The sequence below is a fragment of the Globicephala melas genome, chromosome 2 (assembly GCF_963455315.2).
Source record: "Globicephala melas chromosome 2, mGloMel1.2, whole genome shotgun sequence".
NCBI lineage: Eukaryota > Metazoa > Chordata > Mammalia > Artiodactyla > Delphinidae > Globicephala > Globicephala melas.
The window spans coordinates 174,473,228-174,494,868 of NC_083315.2; the positions used below are offsets into that span (position 1 = coordinate 174,473,228).

The 21,641-nt window shown below is 42.0% G+C and overlaps 1 protein-coding gene across 13 annotated transcripts in view; it reads left to right on the plus strand.

Annotated features, from left to right (window-relative positions):
• The first annotated feature begins 619 nt into the window (after positions 1-619).
• WDR20 (WD repeat domain 20) overlaps positions 620-21,641 on the plus strand; it is a 64,562-nt gene continuing 43,540 nt past the window's right edge. For 8 of the 13 annotated variants that reach the window (XR_009563202.1, XR_009563201.1, XR_009563203.2 and 5 more), the window contains exon 1: positions 635-934. Coding sequence is in view for 6 of the 13 variants with exons in the window: in XM_030883328.2 (XP_030739188.1) it covers positions 686-934 (249 nt within the window). In the remaining 7 variants the exon portion in view is untranslated. Of the gene's footprint in view, positions 935-15,395; positions 15,485-21,641 lie in introns of all 13 variants that reach the window. The other 5 variants (XM_030883333.2, XM_030883335.2, XM_070045007.1 and 2 more) reach the window with 4 other exon arrangements.

Below are 21,641 nucleotides of genomic sequence, written 5' to 3' on the forward strand. Positions count from 1 at the left end.
GGTCCTTCAGTACCTTCTCGGAAAATGACTCGGGGAGGTGCACAGGGGTTTCCTGACCCGGGCATCCAGACGACTGTGCGGGGTGGCCGAGGGGAGACCCCAGAACAGGGGGACCGGCCCTCTCCCGGACTCGGGGCTCCCCCGCACCCTCCTGCGGGTGTAACACTGGGGCTTGAGCGCTCGGTTCACGGCACCCCACGTGCTGACCCAGAATCTGCGTTGTTAGAGGCGGCTCTCTCCTCCGCTCCTCGGGGTCCCGGGACCTTTCAGGACAGGGCACGAGGCAGCCGAGGAGGCCGCCGCGAGCTCCCTTCAGCGGCGCGGACCGCAGCCCGCTGCGGCTTCCCCTTGCCGGCTCAGCCCGCCGGGCGGCGGAGTAGGCGGCACCACTAAGCAGCCCTCGGACCCCGGACAGCAACACCTGCGCCGCAGCGGGGTGGCCCGGAGGCCCCGCCCGCGGGAGGAGCCTGCGGACACCCTGCAGCGTGGAGCGCGCCAGGTGAGCACGCCTGCGCAGTCGGGCCGTAAACAAGCCCGCCCCTTCTCCTCGCCGGCCTCCGCGGGGCCGGCTCACAGGTGGGAGGGGCCAGGAGGAAGGGGCGGGGGGAGGGCGAGAGCCCGGGACGGCGCCTGCGCGGTGGGCGTGATCCGGGCACTTAGGGCAGGATGAACGCTGCTTTCCAAGATGGCGACGGAGGGAGGAGGGAAGGAGATGAACGAGATTAAGACCCAATTCACCACCCGGGAAGGTCTGTACAAGCTGCTGCCGCACTCGGAGTACAGCCGGCCCAACCGGGTGCCCTTCAACTCGCAGGGATCCAACCCTGTCCGCGTCTCCTTCGTAAACCTCAACGACCAGTCTGGCAACGGCGACCGCCTCTGCTTCAATGTGGGCCGGGAGCTCTACTTCTATATCTACAAGGGGGTCCGCAAGGTACCGACCCGGGCGTCACCGGGGCTCGCCAGCGGCGTGAGCAGAGGCCAGGAGCAGGGCGGTGACAGCGGGGGCCAGGGTGACCGATGGGCTGGCCGTCGCTCTTACTTTTGAGTGGGCCGGTAACTCCACTGGAGTGCTCCTGAGGAAGGGGGATTCGGGAGTGAGGAGGGTGGTGGCGGTGGTGTTTCGGGGGGAGGCGGTGGAACGGGACCGCGGGGCGCGGGGCTCCGGCTGGGAGGCCCCAGAAAGGGCCGGCTGCCGCCCCTGCGGGTCCGTCAGGCTCTGACACGGCCCGGGAGCGGGCCTGCGAGTCCCCGGAAGAGGTGGGGTGGCCGTCTGGTCTGCTGAGACCGCCTCGCCTCCCAGGAGGGTGGAGAGTCTCGCTCTGGGTTAGAGACCAGGGGCGCGGGGCGGCTTGGGAAAATCTGTAAGGCGGAACCGGGTCTGGGAAGCGGAGGACTTGAGACTAGGTCAGAAAGGACCTGCTCGGCACGAAGGGCTACTCCACCTGCTGCCACACTGACACTTCCTAGGAGCCTCTCCTTCTGGTGTTAACACTTTGTTTCCGAAAACATCCGAGGGAGGACGGCTGTCACTGCCTCCTCGAAGGGAACCTTCTCCTGAGAGAATGTTAAAGAGGGTCCTTCTGTCCCTTATAGGTATGGGAAGGGCTGAGTACTACTACAGTTAAGAGGTCCAAACGATGTTTCCAGTGGACTGGGCTGGTTCATAGGGGTTGTGTGTGAGCGTGCCCAGATCAGTCTTGTCCAACAAGTCAGACTGTGTCACAAACAGGGAGGGATATGCCTTAAAAGCTACTTCACAAGAACCATTATTCTTGGCGGGCGATTTAACAGGAATGCTGTCAAGCATGTAATCATCCTTTAAAAATATCTCTTAAAAGAAGCAGCTTATTAGAGCTGTTCTTTCATTGGCTACGTAACTTTGTTCTCATTGAGAACTGCTTACTTCTGAGATATGTGGTCTTTGAGTTGACTCTTGAAAGAGTGAGGAGATTAATGCCCTCCACAGTACCTGGACGTGGGAGAAGGTGATAACAGATTAATTTATAAATCGTTAGTTAGTGTGAAAATAAATTGAGTATATTGAAGAGTGGACATTTTCCAGGATTTACTGTATCCAGAAGCAGTAGGTTTTTGCTTGGTTACAAGAACTAGGGGCGTGACGGTGGTATCTGAATGTAACAAGTTGTCTCATTTGTTCGAGGTGAGTCTTTTTGTTAGTGTTTATAAGTGTACTACTGTGTGTGAGGTATCTTGATATAAATTACTGAAAGTAAATCTCTTGACTTTACTTTTTCGGAATTGGAAAAGTGTGAAGTAATTAGTAGTCTAGGAGCTGAAGTTTTAGTCCTATCCCCAACTTTGTCACTGACTTGTTCTGTGACCTTGGAGGAGTTGCTTAACTTCTATCTGCAGCTCTTTAGAAAGAGAATATTGCGATGCACCCGTTGTGATTAATAGCATAATGACTGTAATGAACTTTAAAGCCCCGAAACACTCAGTAGATGTAAAATATAGTTAAAATAGTCATTAAGAGCATCTGTCAAACAGGAGCTGCTATCTTGACATTGATACAAGGACTGAAAGGATCAGCTTTTTCTCTGGTGACAAGTTTAAAATTTTAAGTTATTAAATGGATTTACATAAAAATTTAAAAGTGCATAAAAACTAAATATATTAATGATTACTAGTGTAGGTGTTACCTTTTTAAACAAGTTTTCTTTTAAAGTATATTATTTCTGAAGCATTCTAGTGGCAAACCTTATCTGGATCTGGTAGCTCTGGTTTGCATCATAAAAACACGTCTCTTGCCTGGAAGTATCATAATAGTGTCCTCTTTTAGTGGGATACTATTGAATGAAGAATAAACTAGGAGAGCTTTTCAAAGCTACAGCAAAAAATTATTTTAAACAAGACAAATCTTAAACATGTAGATTTGCCTTCAGCTGCATAATTTACTTGAGCACATTAACTTTTTTGTAAAGTTTCATGGTAGTATCTTGTAGATATATTTGCATTATATGGTGGACATTTCAACTGTCTCCTAGCCACTGTAATTTTTTAAAAAATTCGTTTTCCATGAATGAGTTTGCATTTATTTTTTGTTATTTCTGAATACAAGTGATTGTTTTTGTGACTTTTTTTCTGATTTTAAAACAGAGCAGATACTTTTCCTTAATCAAAAAACCAAATTTTACTTTTTGGGGTTAGGAGTTATAAATCCGTTTTTGACATTTGGTCGTTTTGACTCTTTAAAATTTTTTTTTCTTTGGGGCATATAAAGTTTTACAACAATTAATCAGATTATTTAGAACATTCAGAAGGTTTAAATTGGATAAATACATCCAACTTAAATCTGCATGTGAAATGAGTGGAAACTAGGTCTTTTTATTCTTTTATTAAAGTATAGTTGATTTACAATATGATATTAGTTTCAGGTGTACAGCATGATGATTCAGTATTTTTACAGATTATACTCCATTAAATGTATAAGATAATGGCTATAATTCCCCATTTTATGCAATATATCCTTGTTGCTTGTCTATCTTATACATAATAGTTTGTATCTCTTAATCCCAGATTTAGGAGATAGTCTAAAATCTAAGCTAAGGAGTGTAATCTTCGTCCCTTTAAAATACTTACAGGTCAGTTTCTAGAGCTAGAAGGCACCTTCAGTTTATGGAGTCTCACCCTTCAGAGAAAGCCAAGGCTAGAGAGCGTGTGCAAACCTGTGATGCAGTTTCTTTCTCATGGTAAAGAATTCATTGTAAAGAAGCACAACTGAATCTAAAGAACTGTCTTAGAAGAGACTGATCTAGCTTTTTGGTTACACAGATAACCGTATACTCCAAGCACTTCAGAATTTACCCCAGCGTTTTACCCTATGTTATCTCATTGAATCTTGCAATCCTGTGAGGTAGATGAAAGCATCTTCTTTTCTTTTTCTTTTCTTTTTTTAATTTAATTTTATTTATTTTTTTATACAGCAGGTTCTTATTAGTTATCCATTTTATACATATTAGTGTATATATGTCAATCCCAGTCTCCCAATTCATCACGCATCTTCTTTTCAAAACTGAAGTTCGGAGTAGGGTTTCTTGTGTGAGGACATCTAGTTTTGTGAATTTGTTTTGCTGAGCTAAAAATAATATGAACATTGATTTAATATGGAGGTGAACTCAGCATTTCAGCAAAGATTTGAGTGACTACCAAGGGGATGTGGGGTAACCAAAGATGAGTGAGACACTGCCCCTCCTCCCAAAGAACTTTCAGCTACTAGCTTTCAGATCTCTTTATAGCATACTTTGCTTTCCTCTTTTTAAAAAAGAGGTGGTTTTAGGATAAAGATGCCAAAGGTGCTGGGCTTATTGTACCAACCCTTTCATTTTATGGAGATCTGTTTTTACGTAAATGCAAATGGCTACCATTCAGATCTAAGTTTAAACATCACTTCCTCAGTATGTCCTTCTTTGAATTCGCAGGCTGGATCAGTTTTCCCTGTTACACGTTTTTATAGCATCCTGTACTTTGCCTTTCTAGCACTTTTCTCAATTTGTAATTCTCTGTCTCTTCTGTAAACAAAGCTCCCTTAGAATAGGATGTCTTTTCTGCTTTCTCTGTCTTCCTGGTGCCCAGCACAGCATCCAGCATAGAGTAGACCCCTAGTGTTAATTTGTTGAGTGAATGACTGGATAAAGCATCTCTGTCCATCTATGTCTTACTTTAAAAAGATCTTTAGGAGCTAAAAATCTGTTCAATTTTGGGCCCAAAAGTAACAGGTATTTTTAGTAGCTCACATCTTTTAAAAGACATTTTTATTTAATTAAAAAAAATTTTTTTTTGGCTGCGCTGCATGGCTTGTGGGATCTTAGTTCCCCAACCAGGGATTGAACCCAGGCCCCTGGCAGTGAAAGCACCAAGTCCTAACCACTGGACTGCCAGGGAATTCACAAAAGACATTTAAAATTATTGGTAACAAATTTAGCTTCTTATAACTGGGAAATTATGTAGCAAGAGACAGTGAAGTAGTGGAAAGTAGGCAAATGGTGCGGATTACTTTTGATCTACTTCTGTCAAACCATGTTACCTACCAGATCTATGTACTGTCAAACAACTTTTCAAATTAAAAGAAATTGTTTTATTGAAGTATAGTTGATTTATAATGCATTCGTTTCTGGTGTACAGCAAAGTAATTCAGTTATACATATATATATATATATACACATATCCTTTTCATATTCTTTCCCATTATGGTTTATTACAGGATACTGAATACAGTTCTTGTGCTATACAGTAGGACCTTGTTGTTTATCTATTGTATATATAGTAGTTTGTATCTGCTAATCCCAAACTCCTAATTTAACCCTCCATGACCCCACCTTTTTTTAATTGAATCAAGAAACTTTTTAAAGCTATACTCAGAATTACTTAACATTCAAATCAAAGAGCCTTTACTTTTTTCCCCCCCATCTTAACATTCTAGGCCACAAATACACTGTCCAGAGATTGAAGCAATTCCTACAATAGATGAAAGGTAGAATTGGATGGTGTCCAGGGCCTTTTCAACCCTTAAGGTTGTATAATTCTGTGCTCAGTAATTTTTAAATGAAAATGCATCTTTGTACTGGGGAGATGTCTTCATGTCTTGGATTCTTTGCCTACTTCTCTGAATGGGAATTGGGAAGAGTGAGGTGTGTTGTGAAAGCAAGTTGAACACATAGTGACTCTAGGTCTTTGTGCTGGAAAAAGCTTGGGTACTCACCAGGCTGAGATGAAGCTGGGGCCAGAAGTCCAGTTAAGAATAACAGCTAAAGGGCCTTCCCTGGCGGTCCAGTGGAAGCAGACTCCGTGCTTCCACTGCAGGGGGTGCGGGTTCAATCCCTGGTCCGGAAACTAAGATCCCACATGCCGCAAGATGCGGCCAAGAAGTAAATAAATAAAAATTAAAAAAAAAATAGCAGCTAGAATATTTTTAGAGCTGGAGTTATCCAGGAGGGTAATGGGTTGACTTGAGAGAGAATGAGCATTCCATATAGGAAATATTCTGTCTCTTTATCAAAGACTGCAGGACTACCTGTTGGTGACTGAGGGATTCATGCTTTGTGTGGGAGGGTGAACTTAAATGCCTTTTAAAGGTTTTTACCCACAGACTAGTTTTAGATACTGCATTGCTCCAGAGAGGATCATGTTCGCACCCTTCTGCCCATTTGTTATTTTCACATCTCTCTGCTCTCCATTTATTATTTAGAAAAAGGCTTAGAAGTCTAGAATTTTTTATATCAAATTCACTTTAAGAAATTTTGTACCTAATTTAGTAGGGCATATGTGGAATTGGATGGGAATCTGTTTTGTTTTGGTTTTGTTTTCCCCATTAAGGGCCACTTAATGACTTATGAAGTATTGATATAAAGATTTAGTTATTTGACTATAGCATCTTCTATACTGAGGGAAAAGCATGTTAATTTATCCCTTAAAGCAGGCTTGAGAAACTTTCATATGATACCTTGGTTCTCTTGACCTTGAAGAGGAGGATGGTGATGAGATTTTGAGACTCCATGGATGGATGTAAGCAATGGTAAACTCCCAGAGTGTGTCAGTGAGATCCATGAGCTAGTCATGAATGTCATTTTTTCAGCAAATATTTGTGGGGCACACCTACCAGATATGAGGTACTAGATATGTTTTAGATGCTTGGTATAGACAAAGTCTTGCCCTCAAGAGACTTGTCACCTATATTTATTAACATTCAGTTAATCATCTCGTGCCTTTATTTGTTTATTGTGCTCTGGTAGGAAACTTGAGCAAGAATCAAAACATAGTTAGTGGATTTTGTCACTGAGTACTTTGGCTATATGCCTAAAGAGCCTTATTTTAAAATTAATGTAGGGCTTCCCTGGTGGTGCAGTGATTAAGAATCCGCCTCCCAATGCAGGGGACACGGGTTCAAGCCCTGGTCCGGGAAGATCCCACATGCTGCAGGGCAACTAAGCCCTTGCACCACAGCTACTGAGCCTGCGCTCTGGAGTCCGCGTGCCACAACTACTGAAGCCCGCGTGCCTAGAGCCGGTGCTCCGCAACGAGAGAAGCCCGTGCACCGCAATGAAGAGTAGCCCCCAGTCGCTGCAACTACAGAAAGCCCGTGCGCAGCAACGAAGACCCAGTGTGGCCAAAAATATATAAATAAATTGAAAAACAAATTTTTTAATAAAAGTAAATGTAAAGATTTTTGTAGTTTGATATTTGATGTCTTAGAGAACAGTTTTATTTGTATTTCAGCTAGGTTAGTTTGTGCAGAAATATCAAGTGTCTTATTTGTTTATTCAGGAATAGATATCAAAAACAGAAATAAATTGGCAGACATTCTCAGTTTTAATTTTCAGGACATTTAAAATTCAGAATATCAATGACAAGTTATCCTCTGAACATTTGGCATCTACTTTTCATAATAGAGTGCAAGATGCGTCTTGCTTTGAAAAAAGTAATCCTCATTCATCAAGTGTTTATTGCTGAATTGTTACATGCAAGTTACTACTGTCTGCTGTGGGTGATGTGAGGGTAAATTAAGACACTCCTTGTCTGTAAGGAGCTTGTATTTTTGTCTTGATAATTGTAAGGTAAAGTAGGTGTGTGCTCAGCACATGGCATAAGCAGTATAGGCATCAGGTGGAATTAAGGAGTAAAGGTGAAATGAAGAGGTATTTCTCTGCCTAGTGGAAGAATTTTGGGTTGGATTTCAACTAGATGATTTGTCCCAAAATGTTGTGTACAGATCACATTTTTGTAAATTTCCAAATGGGTAGCCTTGTATTTTTCTTTTTTTTTAAAATAGATTTATTTATTTATTCAGTTAGTTTGTTAGTTTTGGCAGCGTTGGGTCTTCGTTGCTGCCCGTGGGCTTTCTCTAGTTGCAGCGAGTGGGGGTTGCTCTTTGTTGCGGTGCGCGGGCTTCTCATTGCGGTGGCCTCTCTTGTTGCCGAGTACGAGCTTTAGGCACACGGGCTTCAACAGTTGCAGCGCGTGGGCTCAGTAGTTGTGGCTCGTGGGCTCTAGAGCACAGGCTAAGTAGTTGTGGCACGCGGGCTTAGTTGCTCCACAGCACATGGGATCTTCCTGGACCAGGGCTCGAACCCGTGTCCCCTGCATTGGCAGGCGTATTCTTAACCACCGCACCACCAGGGAAGCCCAGCCTTGTATTTCTAATTTCAGAAATGTTTTATCTTCATTTCTGATTAAGCCTTACTTGGCAGTTACTCTTACCTTTCCCCACTTTCCATTTATTTATGTATTTATATTGGACTGTAGTTGATTTACAATGTTATGTTAGTTTCAGGTATGTAGCTAAGTGAGTCTGTTATACACATATCCACCTTTTTTAGATTCTTTTCCCATCTAGGCCATTACAGAGTATTGAGTAGAGTTCCCTGTGCTATACAGTACGTCCTTATTAGTTATCTTTTTTTAAAATTAATTAATTTATTTTTGGCTGTGTTGGGTCTTCATTGCTGCGCGCAGGCTTTCTCTAATTGCGGTGAGCCGGGGTTACCCTTCGTTGCAGTGCGCAGGCTGCTCATTGTGGTGGCTTCTCTTGTTGCGCAGCACAGGCTCTAGGTGCGCAGGCTTCGATAGTTGTGACTCGTGGGCTCGGTAGTTGTGGGTCATGGGCTCTAGAGCGCAGGCTCAGTAGTTGTGGCGCTTGGGCTTTGTTGCTCCGCAGCATGTGGGATCTTCCCGGACCAGGGCTCGAACCCATGTCCCCTGCATTGGCAGGCAGATTCTTAACCACTGTGCCAACAGGGAAGTCCTATTCTACGTATAGTAGTGTGGTATATGTCAGTCCCAATCTTCCAATTTATCCCTCCCCCCCACTCTTATAGCATTTTTCTCAACTTCACAGCTTCTCTTCCAATTGGTAATTTGTGAACTGAGTAATGTTTTGCATTGTCAATTCTATTTGGTAGTATGGAATTTTTAAAAGTAGGGTATATTGTACTAAAAACAGGCCAAATAAGTCTGTGCTACATTTTATCTTGTTTTGTAGCAGTAGGAAAATGTACTTGAAACTATAGAATTTATGAGAAAGAAGCAAGAACCATTCACGAGGAAGGAATTTTTAAGGTTTTTGTATTTTAAAGTAAGAATAGGAATATTTTAATATATTTTCAAGTAACTAAATTGTAGGTTATCCCTGTGACCTTAAGCTGTTTTTCCTTTGGTTGGTTCACAGCCAGCTCACTGTTGGGCTGTGTGTGTTTTTTGTTTTCCTGCTGCAGCAAAACTGGTACAGGTGCTCATTCTCTACTTACTTTGATCTTCGTTTCAGAGGCTCTGTCATGTCTTAATGCTTCATTTAATAGATATTTGAGTGATTTTATGTGAAAAGCAGTATACTAGACTATGGGAAATCAAAGAAGTATAAGACATCCCTGACCTTAAGAGGATATCTTCTAACCAAGGAGGCAAGATATCCACACACTCATTTATTCTACAAGATTCAAGATATCTGCTAACCAAGGAGGCAAGATATCCACACACTCATTTATTCTACAAGATTCAAGTGCCTGCTCTATATTGTTGTTGAGACAGAATCTCAGCCATCAGGGAGTTCACAGTCCAGTAGAATAATAAATGGCTTGTCCATCCACCTAACATTTATTGGACCTATAGGCCTAAAGACAAATAAGACAGTCCCTGGCCTAAGGTGACTACAATCTAGTGGGAAGATGGATGAGTAAATAGTGGTGAGATGTACGGTGTCTGCTATTTTAGACAGTATTCACTTCTTAGGGCTTTTTTTTTTTTTTTTTTTTTTTTGCCACACCATGCGGCTTGTGGGATCTTAGTTCCTTGACCAGGGATTGAACCTGGGCCCTCCACAGTGAGAGCACCGAGTCCTAACCACTGGACTGCCGGGAATTCCCTAGGGCTTCTTAATCTGATTAGAATTTAGGAGTATGTCAACCTAGATGGAAAGAAATATTTTACATCCTTATTTTTAACTGAACTTCTAACTGAATTTTAACATGTTCTTCAATTATGAATATAGGCAACAAATCACAGTAGTAACAGACCTGTGACTTTATCACCAGTGAAAATCACAGATGTTTGCATATCACATTATGGTTGTTGCAGACATATCAAATATCATTTGTACTCATCACTGCTTTGAAATTACAGTAGTTAGTGGATCTGCTGCTAGAGCCTTTCAGTGTGAAATAAACTTTAAAAAATCCTAAATTTGTTTAATGTAGTACAACTGTATTTTAATATAATTGATCTCCTTTGTAATCTTTTGTATTTAAAAACATCATTTTGAGAAGGAGTCCACGCACAGAAAGTTTCAGCACCCTGGTTAGATGTCTTGGCTTACCTTCTTTAGTGTCATGTGTGTGATTGAATGCGAGGAGGGTAACTGGTTTCTTCTGTCAGGTGAAACTTTTAGCTCTGTGGAGAGGTCTTTGTGGTGCTTGTGGTGGTGTAATATTTTACAAAGCAGTTGAATATGTAGAATTCTGAGTTGGTTGTGCCATGTGCTTCCTTGCGTTTTCCTCCTCCTCATTCTTTGCCCATGCCGTGCTAAATAGAGGGAGAAACACAAGAACTGCTCTACCAGATTGACTCTGTGTTCCTTTTGGTTCAGATGATTGATTACATTGTAATGTTTGTTTGTCTCAAACGCAGTGGGAACTTAGGTTTTAACAAGGTGACCTTTGAACTGAATTCTTATGGGTGGGTGCACTGAAGGGGGAGAGGATTCTGAACTAGGGAACTAGAAGCCCAAGGCCTAAGGTTGTGGCATTTGATGGCTCCTCCTGAAAGTCGTGAGCCGCTCTGTGAGGGTTGAAGCTTGTGCAGGTCTTGGGAGGATAAGATTGTCTTCCTTGGGGCTTCCCTGGTGGCGCAGTGGTTGGGAGTCCGCCTGCCGATGCAGGGGACACGGGTTCGTGCCCTGGTCTGGGAGGATCCTACATGCCTCAGAGCGGCTGGGCCCGTGAGCCGTGGCCGCTGAGCCTGCGTGTCCGGAGCCTGTGCTCCGCAACGGGAGAGGCCACAACAGTGAGAGGCCTGCGTACCGCAAAAAAAAAAAAAAAGATTATCTTCGTTAGTGGTGATCGTTTAAGTATTGGCTATATCCTAGCTTCTAAAACTTTCAGTATGATTTTTTTAAAGATATTTTTAAATGTATTTTCTTTCTTTTGGTACTACTTCTGAGGTGATGTACTATGTTAGTGTATTATCCTCCTTCAGGATTCCTAGTGTATTATCCTCTTTCAGGACTCAGCCTATTAGACTGTGTCACCACCACCTGTCATTGGACCCTCATCACTTTCCTTCAGTTCTCCTGCCACCCACTGCTGTCTCCAGCACACTCCTGTCTTAAATGCTGTGGCTAATCACTTTAACTTCCTTTGCACACACTCTCTGTTCTAGCCCTGACTGAATCAGATTTTACAGCAATCATGTTGTTATTCCCTCCATCTTAAGAAAGGAAGGGAGAACCCTTTTCTGGCCCCCACCCACTCCCTACAGGTCCTTTGTCTGGGGCAGCTACTGCCCCATTTCTCAGCAGCTGCTTAGAGCAAAGCTCCTCTAGTTGTCTGGACCCTTCGAAGTGTGGTCCACAGACAAGCACCATCAGCGTCGTCACCTGGGAGCTTGTTGGAAGTTCAGAACTGGGCCCCACTCCAGACTTACTGAATCCAAATCCACCTTCTAGGAGGGTCCCCAGCTGACTCATGTGCTCACTAAAGTTGGAGAGGCGGTGGTCTTTACAGCTTTTTCTCTTTTACTGCCTCTTCAGACTTAATCCAGTCAAATTATTGTACCTTCCTGCCCTCTATTGTAAGTGTCCAATTCTTTTTTTTTTTTTTTAGTAAATTTACCAAGTCGTGCAACTGTTACTGTAATCCAGTTTTAGTATGTGAGAGATCTTTTTAGAGTTTAATTTTGTATAAGTTCAGTTATGCTAGATGCATGAATTCTAGAGATCTGCTGTATAGCATAGTGCCTGTAGTTAGCAGTACAGTATGTGTACATCACAATTTGTTAAGAGGGTAGATCTCATTAAGTGTTCTTACTACAAAAAACAAAAATGAAGGGACACAAGGGAACTTTGAGAGGTGTTAGGTATGTCTGTTACCTTGATTGTGGTTATGGTGTCATGGGTGCTTGCATATGTCCAGGCTCATCACATCGTACGCATTCAACATGTGCAGTTCTTTGTATATCATCATACCTTTATAAAGCTGTCAAAAATACATTTTTTGTGTGTTTTAATTATGTAAAACATTTATGTGGCTCTAACATCGGAAATATAAAACAAGGTGATATTCAGAGACCTCAAGTTTCCATTTCTGTCCGACCCCTCACTCAGTTCCCTTCCTCTCCCTGTAGTCATTTTATTTGTTTCTGACTCATCCTTCTCTTATTATAAGAATAAGATGATATTTGAGCACAGATTTGAAGGAATTGAAGGAGCATACTGTGTATGGTATTTTGCATCTTCTTTTCTTCTGCTTAATGGTATATACTGAAGATCTTTCCATATTAGTAAATAGAGAGCTTCTTCACTCTTTCTTATAATTGCTTTATACTCCATGCTGTGCATGTACCATAATTTATTTAACCAGATGACTCTCGACTTAATATTTTTTAAATTACAAATAATGCTGCAGTGAATAGCTTTGCGTGTATATTATTTTGCACAGCAGCAGGTATGTCTGTAGTACGTATTTCCAGAGGAGATACTGCTGAGTCAAAGGGTAAATGTGTATATGTTTTCAATAGATACCATCAAACTGCCCTCCACAGGGAGGGGTTATACTAATTTGTGTTGCATCACAGCCACAGCCTCACCAACAGTGTGTCACCAGACTTTTGCATTTGATCTGGTAGGTGAGAAATTAGTGTAAGTTTGGTTTTTTCCTTGTACCAAATGAGGTTGCACATCTTTCTATATATTAAGAGTGAAACGTACTTCTTTTTCTATGAACTCTTTCGTATCCCTTACCCATTTTTCTGTTGGGTTTTTGGACATCTTGGGTGGGTTTTTTTGTTTTTAAGGAGCTCTTTATACATTAGGGAGATGAGTCCTTTGTGACAATGAATGAACAGATTTTTTCCTTCTCAGTTTGTCCCCTGTCTTGTAACTGTGCTCAGGGCTGTGCACGTGTAGGTATGTTTGTGCTTGCTTGTTTTTGCTATGAAGAAGTTTCATATTTTTATAGTTAAGTTTATAAATTTGTAAATTTCCTTTTATAATTTTTTTATAATTTTGAGCCACAGTTTTATTATTTAGGTGTTAACCAGTTGCCCTTCTCCAAGGTTTAAATAAGAGGGAAAAGATTTACATTTTAAAATTTAGCCTTAACAGACTTTTCTGGAAGCAAGAGATGAACATTAGAATGTGCTATACAGCAGCTGGTGGGCAGTGATTCACTAGTGGTTTGGGGGTTTAGCACACCTTGAATATATTATAATGTTAGGTATGTTTTGGTTTGCAAGTAACAGGAAACCCAACTCAAACAAGTTTAAACTTTATAGGGGATGCGTTGACTTATGATATTGAAAATTCCGGAGGTAAGGTGAGCTTCAGATGTGGATTGATTGTGACACCAGCTCTGTTTTGCTGAGAGTCTCCGCGTTTTGCTTTCTACTGTGTATCAACCTGTCTTCGGTGGCAGAATAGTGGTGGGGTGCTAGGCTTCACATTTCTGTGCCACTGGACCACATTGAGAGCCAGTACCCAGGATGAGGATGAACAGTTCTTCTAATCAGTTTCTCAGAAGAATAAAGAAGATTGTTTCATAGAAGCCCCCAGCAAACCTCCTTTGACTCATTGCCCCAAACTGGATTACCAGCCCATTCTTGTGGCCAAGGAAATTTGCAGTGTTTGACCGGGAGTCTTGGCTAACCCACACCTTTAGCATGGGGATTGGATTATCTGATATCCTGATTGCTCTGGAGCTCATGCTGGAGCTGCAGTGTGGGTAGATACCAGCCAGGAGAATAGATCTGTAGATCAATACTGGGTGGGCAACCAAGAGATGCAAACTACACCGAAGGTCTTACACTGTGTTAGGTATTGGGGATCCAGACATAGTAGACACAGCTCTTTCCTCAAGAGAAGAGCTCATGGTGAGATGAATCAGTAAAGCAAGGAAGGAATACAACCCACTGCAGCTGCACACGGAGCACAGCTTGGGCTGTGTGGTGCTTCTGCGTGGTTTAGAAACCTCTCTTTCCCTTGCTCTTGCTGTTGGACTATTATGAATGTCCTCCCACCTTTTCACAGTGTTGGAATTTTTTGTTTGAATCTTTGTCTCCTCCACAAAACGGTGAATCTTGAGGGCAGAAATCATCTTATTCATGTTATATCCATTGCAGTGCCTGTGCATGGTAGGCATATTGTGTTTGATTTTAAATGAATGAGTTGGTTGCACTTAGAGTCCCCTAAGGATTTACTGGAGTAAATTCAGTAATCTCTCAAAATCCCTGTCACAAGACAAACATGGTTAGTGTTTGTTACTAAAGCTCATAGAGCTAGGCTTGCCAGCCCCTTTTCACTGGTTGAGAGGCTCTTAGAAGTTAGTCACAGCCTCGAATCTTGTGCTGTTAGAGTTCTTCTGGGCAACCCAGGAGGCAGCTTCATCTGGTGTCTTGATTGCCTGGTGCTAGCCTTGTTCAGAAGCGACATCTTCCTTTTCCTGGTGTCCTGGAAAAAAGTGCTCAAACTCTCCCTCCCAGTCCCTTCTTACTTCCCACTTAATTCTAGGAATTGTACAACTCCTTACATCTTTCCCCCCTCTGGATTTTGGAATAGGTGTACATGTAGCTAGCAAGACTGAGGGCGATATTAGCTCAGCTAATTAAAAATTGGTAGGTGTTACACTCAGGACTTTACTTGTTTGCAGTCCCACAGTTTGCAGTCCCAGAGAGCTCAGAGGGCGGGGTGCGTGCGGGCTGCGCTGGAAAGGCTCCGCCAAGTCCTGACTACTACGCTGCACCGTGCACAACAGTAGACGAGGAGTAGGTCCGCTTGCCACTGCTCCTGGCGTCTCTCTGGAGCCTCTGCCCTTAGACTCGTGCCACCTTTCTCTTCCTCACGGCCATGAGCCGACTTCCTAGCCGCCTCTGCTCATTGAACACCTTGGTCCCTGCCTCACAGCCTTCCTTTCCACTCCAGTTCCTGCCACCGTCCTGGGTGGTTTCCTATCCACTGCATAACCCATCAGACACCTTGGCATCTCGATTTCTTGTCCTCCACGTCCACCCCAAGTGACCTCCTGTAGTCCACCTCTGGCGCTCTCTTTTCTGGTGACACTCTGGGTCTTGTCATCAGCTGACATGGCTTCAGCTCCACAATTACTAATTCAGATGGAAACAGTTGTCCCCCCGCTTCAGTGTGCCCTTGGCTCCCACTGCTCTAATTTCTTCAGGATACAGGTCACTCAGCGTCACCCTGCCGGATCCATTGGACACCATGCAGCCCACAGCTTCCTTGACCTCTCAGCAGCATTTGACACAGGTGATCATCTTCTCTTTATTGAAACCCTCCTTTTCGTGACACTTTAACCTTGACTTCCTTTCTCCCTCTCTGGTCCACGTGCCTCTGGCCACTCTCTACTTCACCTCTGTCCGTTCCTTCTGCTCTACCTAGTCTGTAACTGGATTTCCCTATGGCTCAGTCCTATTCCCTTTTCTTTTCTTACTCCCATTATATGGAGTACAGATACTCCTCTGTATCTGTATCTTTTGTACCTAAAATTGTTTGCTTGTGCCTTTTCTCACCGCCCCAAAGGAAAAAGTATTTATTGCAGCAAATTAATCCAGTGGGTATTCCCCTGAAAGCACACATCCGTTTGCTAGGGCAATTAAAACTCACACTACATGCGCTCCAGCAAAGCTCTGTCTCTGTCACTGTCAGCTCTAGAGCTTCCTTCTTGATAGTGCCTTTTGCCAGTTCCTTCTTCTGCTCCTGTTGTCTTTTGCTTTCTGGAGCATCTGTCAGCCATCATGTATGTGGCCATCTCTGGGTTGGAACGGTGGCCCCCTCTGCAGAGGGACCTGCTGTGGAGTCACTGGGACACTCATGTTTCTGCCATTCTTAGGCAGCTACTGGCCTCAGTCACCAGCTTGAGCTTCACCCCTCATTCATATTTTAATTTTTTCTTGAACAGACTTGTAAGAATTTGTCAATTAAAATTTTGTTTCACAGAATCAGCTGTTTCTTTGTTTTCTGTTTTGTAATATCTGTTATCTTTACTTCCTTTGTTTTCTTTAGATTTACTCTATTCTTTTAATAGCTTTCTGAATTGAAAACATAGGTTATTAGACTTTCTTGCTTTTTTTTTTTTTTTTTTTTTTTTTCTGTATGCGGGCCTCTCACTGTTGTGGCCTCTCCCGTTGCGGAGACGCGCAGGCTCAGCGGCCATGGCTCACGGGCCCAGCCGCTCCGCGGCATGTGGGATCTTGCCGGACCGGGGCACAAACCCATGTCCCCTGCATCGGCAGGCGGACTCTCAACCACTGCGCCACCAGGGAAGCCCGACTTTCTTGCTTTTTAATGCTGTGCTCAAGGCTGTAGAAATCCCTCTTATGTATTGCCTTAACAGTCACCCATATGTTACACATGTGGTAATATCATTGTCATGAAGATCTAAATATTTTGTAATTTCCATTTTTTTCCCTCTTTAACCCTGAATTTCTAAACAAGCATTTTTTTTTTTGTTTCTATTCATGGTGTTTAGTTTTGTTATTAACTTATTCACATGGTATGGTCATAGAGTATGTTTTTTTGATACCAGTTACTTGAAACATAATGATCTTTTTCCTTGTAACCTAGTTAAAATGTTCCATGTGTTTTTTTAAAAAAAATTTATTATTTATTTATTGAGCCACACTTTCATTTATTTATTTATTTTAATTAATTAATTAATTTTTGGCCACATTGGGTCTTTGTTGCTGAGTGCAGGCTTTCTCTAGGTGTTGTGATCAAGGGCTACTCTTCACTAAGTGCGCGGGCTTCTCATTGCTGTGGCTTCTCTTGTTGCGGAGAACGGGCTCTAGGTGCCAGGGCTTCAGTAGTTGTGGCACGCAGGTTCAGTAGTTGTGGCACGCAGGTTCAGTAGTTGTGGCACGCAGGCTTAGTAGTTGTGGTGCATGGGCTTAGTTGCTCCGTGGCATGTGGGATCTTCCTGGGCCGGGGCTTGAACTGGTGTTCCCTGCGTTGGCAGGTGGATTCTTAACCAGTGCGCCACCAGGGAAGTCCTATTTATTTAATTTTTGGCCACGTGGCATGTGGAATCTTAGTTCCCCGACCAGGGATCAAATCTGTGCTCCCTGCATTGGAAGAGCGCAGTCTTAACCACTGGACAGCCAGGGAACGCAACGGTGAGAGGCCCGCGTACCGCAAAAAAAAAAAAAAAAGGTTTTCTTAGAAGGAGAGTCTGCCGATCATTCAAATTACTAAGGTTGCCCTGTAGGAATTTTTCCTCATTGGCAGCAGTAAAAAGGAGAGATTTTTTTCCTCCTTAAAGTTAAAAGTAAGTTATGTTAAAAAAAAAAAAAAAAAAAAAAAAAGTAAGTTATGTTTATGGTAGAAAATTTGGAAAATTCAAGGAAGAAAAAAAACCTGTATGCCACAGCTATTAATATTTTGGTGTTTTTCCTCCCAATCCTTTTATGGTGCTCAGTTATATAATTTAGGTCTCTAGTACCTAATACTGTGCCTGGCACAGTGTAAATGCTCATTAAGTATTTAGAGAATGGACCCAGGTGTATGTTCTATTTAGTATGTAGATAAGCATTGCTTTTTGTTGATGGTATTTATAACCCATTTTAGAGTAGCTGAGCTTTGTATGAAGGTGTGACTTTTTTTTTTAAATGAACCTATTAGATCATTGTAAAAAGTTGCTTGGGTAAATACTTTGGAGTCACCTTTGACTTCTTTCTTTTTCTTAGTCTACTTGCAACCGTTCAGTAAAGCCTGTTGGCCCTGCCTTAAATTATATCCAGAACCTGATCACTTCCCACCTCCACCCACTACCTTACTAGTTTGAGGAAGCACCATCCCTCACTTGGATTGTTACAGTGAGCTCCATGGGCTCCCTTCGTCTACCCTTGCCTCTTACGGTCTCTTCTCCTGATGGCAGCCAGAGGGATCTTTTAAATAATACAGGTCACAACACATTTCTCCACTGTTTAAAAACTTCTAGGGACTTCCCTGGTGGCACAGTGGTTAAGACTCCACACTCCCAATGCAGGGGACACGGGTTCAATCCCTGGCCAGGGAACTAGATCCCACATGCATGCCACAACTAAGAGTTTGCATGCCACAACTAAGGAGCCCACATGCCGCAACTAAAGGAGTCCGCCTGCTGCAACTAAGACCCGGTGCAACCAAATAAATAAATATTTTTAAAAAAATTTCTAATGCTTTTCCATATCACTTAGAATAAGACCTAAATTCCTTATTATGATCTGGTACCTCCCGCCCGCCCCCAATGAGATTTTCTGCCACGCTCTCTCTCACTCCCTCCGTTCTCCTCCTTGAAGGGGAGTACATCCCACCCTCAGTGCCATTATGTGTGCTGTTGCGTGCATTATGCATTCCTTCTGACAAGAATCCTTTCCCTGGGCAGCCAACAGGTCTGGCTCCCTCACTGCTTCATATTTCTGCTGAAGTGTGTCCCTGTCAAAGAAGCTTTCCGACACCTCTACCCAGAAAGGCTCTATAATCACCCTTCCACCTCAGTCCCACAACTCCCTTTTCCTGACTGAATTTTCTTCATAGCCCTTTCCACTCTGATGCTCAGTTGATTATTTGTTTACTGGCTGCATCCCTCCTAAGTCCACGAGAGGAGGGTATATCTGTCTTCCCTGCTGGGATGCAGTGCCTACAACAGTGCTTGGCACACGTAGAACTCGATAAGTATTGAGTGAGTAGTGAAAGGAACTTATTATCTCAGGTAACCTAGTGAGAAAATCTTCATTTAGAACATAGGTATTATCACCCCAAAGTTCATAGCAGCACTATTCACAATAACCAAGACCTGGAAGCAACCTAAATGTCTGTCGACAGATGAATGGGTAAAGAAGATGTGGTACATATATACAATGGAATAGTACTCAGCCATAAAAAAGAATGAAATAATGCCATTTACAGCAACATGGATGGACCTAGAGATTATCATACTAAGTGAAGTAAGTCGGGAAGAGAAAGGCAAGTATCATATTATGATATCACTTATATGTGGAATCTAAAAAAATGATACAAATGAACTTATTTAAAAACCAGAAACAGACTCACAGACTTAGAAAACAAAGTTATGCTTACCAAAGGGGAAGGGGGGAGTAGGGGTGGATAAATTAGGGGTTTGGGGTTAACATATATACACTACTATATATAAAATAGATAATCAACAAGGACCTACTGTATGGCACAGGGAACTCTATTCAGTACTCTGTAATAACCTAAATGGGCAGAGAATCTGAAAAAGAGTAGATATATGTATATACATATAAACTGAATCTCTTTGCTGTACACGTGAAACTAACACAACATTGGAAATCAACTATACTCCACTATAAAGTAAAAATTTAAAAAAGAGCATAGGTATTCTGACTTCTCATAGGCATATGTATTTTTTAAGTAGGTAATACATGCATGTGGTTCAAAGTTCAAATGGCATGCAGTGAAACGTCTCTCATACCCTGTCCCCTAGCCACCCTGTAACCAGGGTTATGTTCATGTGTATATTTCCAGAGACAGGCTATGGTTCTACACATAAAATCACAGATATATTCCTCCCTCCTTTAAAAAAAAATGTAAGTTTTAGCATCTGTACTGTTTTGTACCTTATTTCTGTTTTGCTTTATAAAATATATTTTGGAGATTATTCTTTGTCAGTGTGTAAAGAGCTCTTTATTTTGTGAATAGCTGCACAATATCCCATTGTATGACTGTACGATAGTTCCTTCTTTGATGAACATTGAAGTTGTTTCCAGTCTTTAGCTGTTACGGACTATGCTGCAGTAAATAACATTGTACATATATCACTTTGCCCTGTTGCTAGTATATCTGAGGAATAAATTCCTATGAGTGGAATTGCTGCGTCAAAGGAATGTGCATTTGTACTTTTGATAGACACAGTCAGATTATCTTACACGGGTTGTACCGATTTATACTTCTGGCACAGTGTGCTATTAGTTGATCTTTGCCAGTTTGATAAATGATAAGTGATATAAGCATCATTTCATATATTTAAGAGCCATTTATATTTTCTGTGAGTTGTCAATATCCTGTGCACATTTTTCTACTAGGATTTTGGTCTTTCTTTCTTTCTTTCTTTCTTTCTTTCTTTTTTTTACTTGTAGGAGCTCTCCTTTATGTAAATTAGCCCTTAATTTGTGATCTGAGTTGCAGACATTCGGTTCCATTTGTCATTTGTTTTCTGATTTTGCTCGTGGTGGTTTTTCCTAGGTAGAAATTTTATTTTTTAGAGGAAAACGTATTAGTCTTTTCCCTTTTGGCTGTGCGTTTGGGGTCATACTTATTAGCCCTTCTAATTTTTTTTTTTAAATCCTCATGGTTTCTTCTTGTACTTCTGAAGTTTCATTAGTTACATTTGACATCTCTTTGATACTGCTGAGATTTATTCGGGAATAAGATGTGAGATGGAGTTTCAACCCCCCCTTATTATTATTATTTTTTACAACAGTCTTAGCATTTTGTTATTTCTTATGTCTTACGTGGAAAATAATCTGTCAGCAGTTTTCTGCTGAACTCTGAGTAGATCATGATGTCCTGTGTATTTTTTCATTATAAGTTATAGTTATCTTTTTTTTCTTTTTTTTTTTTTTTGTGGCACTGCGTGGCTTACAGGATCTTAGTTCCCCAACCAGGGATTAAAGCTGGGCCATGGCAGTGAAAGCACCAAGTCCTAAGCACTGGACCACCAGGGAATTCCCAAGTTGTAGTTATCTTTATCTTACCAATGTTGACTTAAAAATAATGATTGAAGTATAGTCTATTGGTGAGCATTGTTTTGAGATAAATTTTGTAGGATTTTCAGTTGGTAAATTAAGATTAGTTGGACATATATACACTACCAAATGTAAAATAGCTAGCTAGTGGGAAGCAGCCGCATAGCACAGGGAGATCAGCTCGGTGCCTTGTGTTCCCCTAGAGGGTGGGATGGAGATGCAAGAGGGAGGAGATATGGGAATATATGTATATGTATAGCTGATTCACTTTGTTATGCAGCAGAAACTAACACACGATTGTAAAGCAATTATACTCCAATAAAGATGTTTAAAAAAAAAGATTAGTAATAATAGGTATAATGATAGCTAATTAATATCATGTGCTACACTAAAGGAACACGTTTAGTAAATGATATAAAACTAAAGAAGTAAGAGTTTTACCCTCTCATTTGAGTGAGTCGTGGTTGAGGTCTCTTGGCTTCCTTGATTAATGCATGGCTGTGCTACGTTAATAAATAGGGTTTCCTGGGGCTTGATTCTCATGTCTAGTAGGCTCCCTTTATGGGTGATCATCTCGCAGACTGAAGGCTCTGAAGGTCCTGGCTGTAAGTGAAGGAGGATGCTTTGGGATCACCTGCATAGACTCAATGGTGGTCCTTCACTACTGTTGCTCTTTTCTTCCTATTTCTATGCCACCT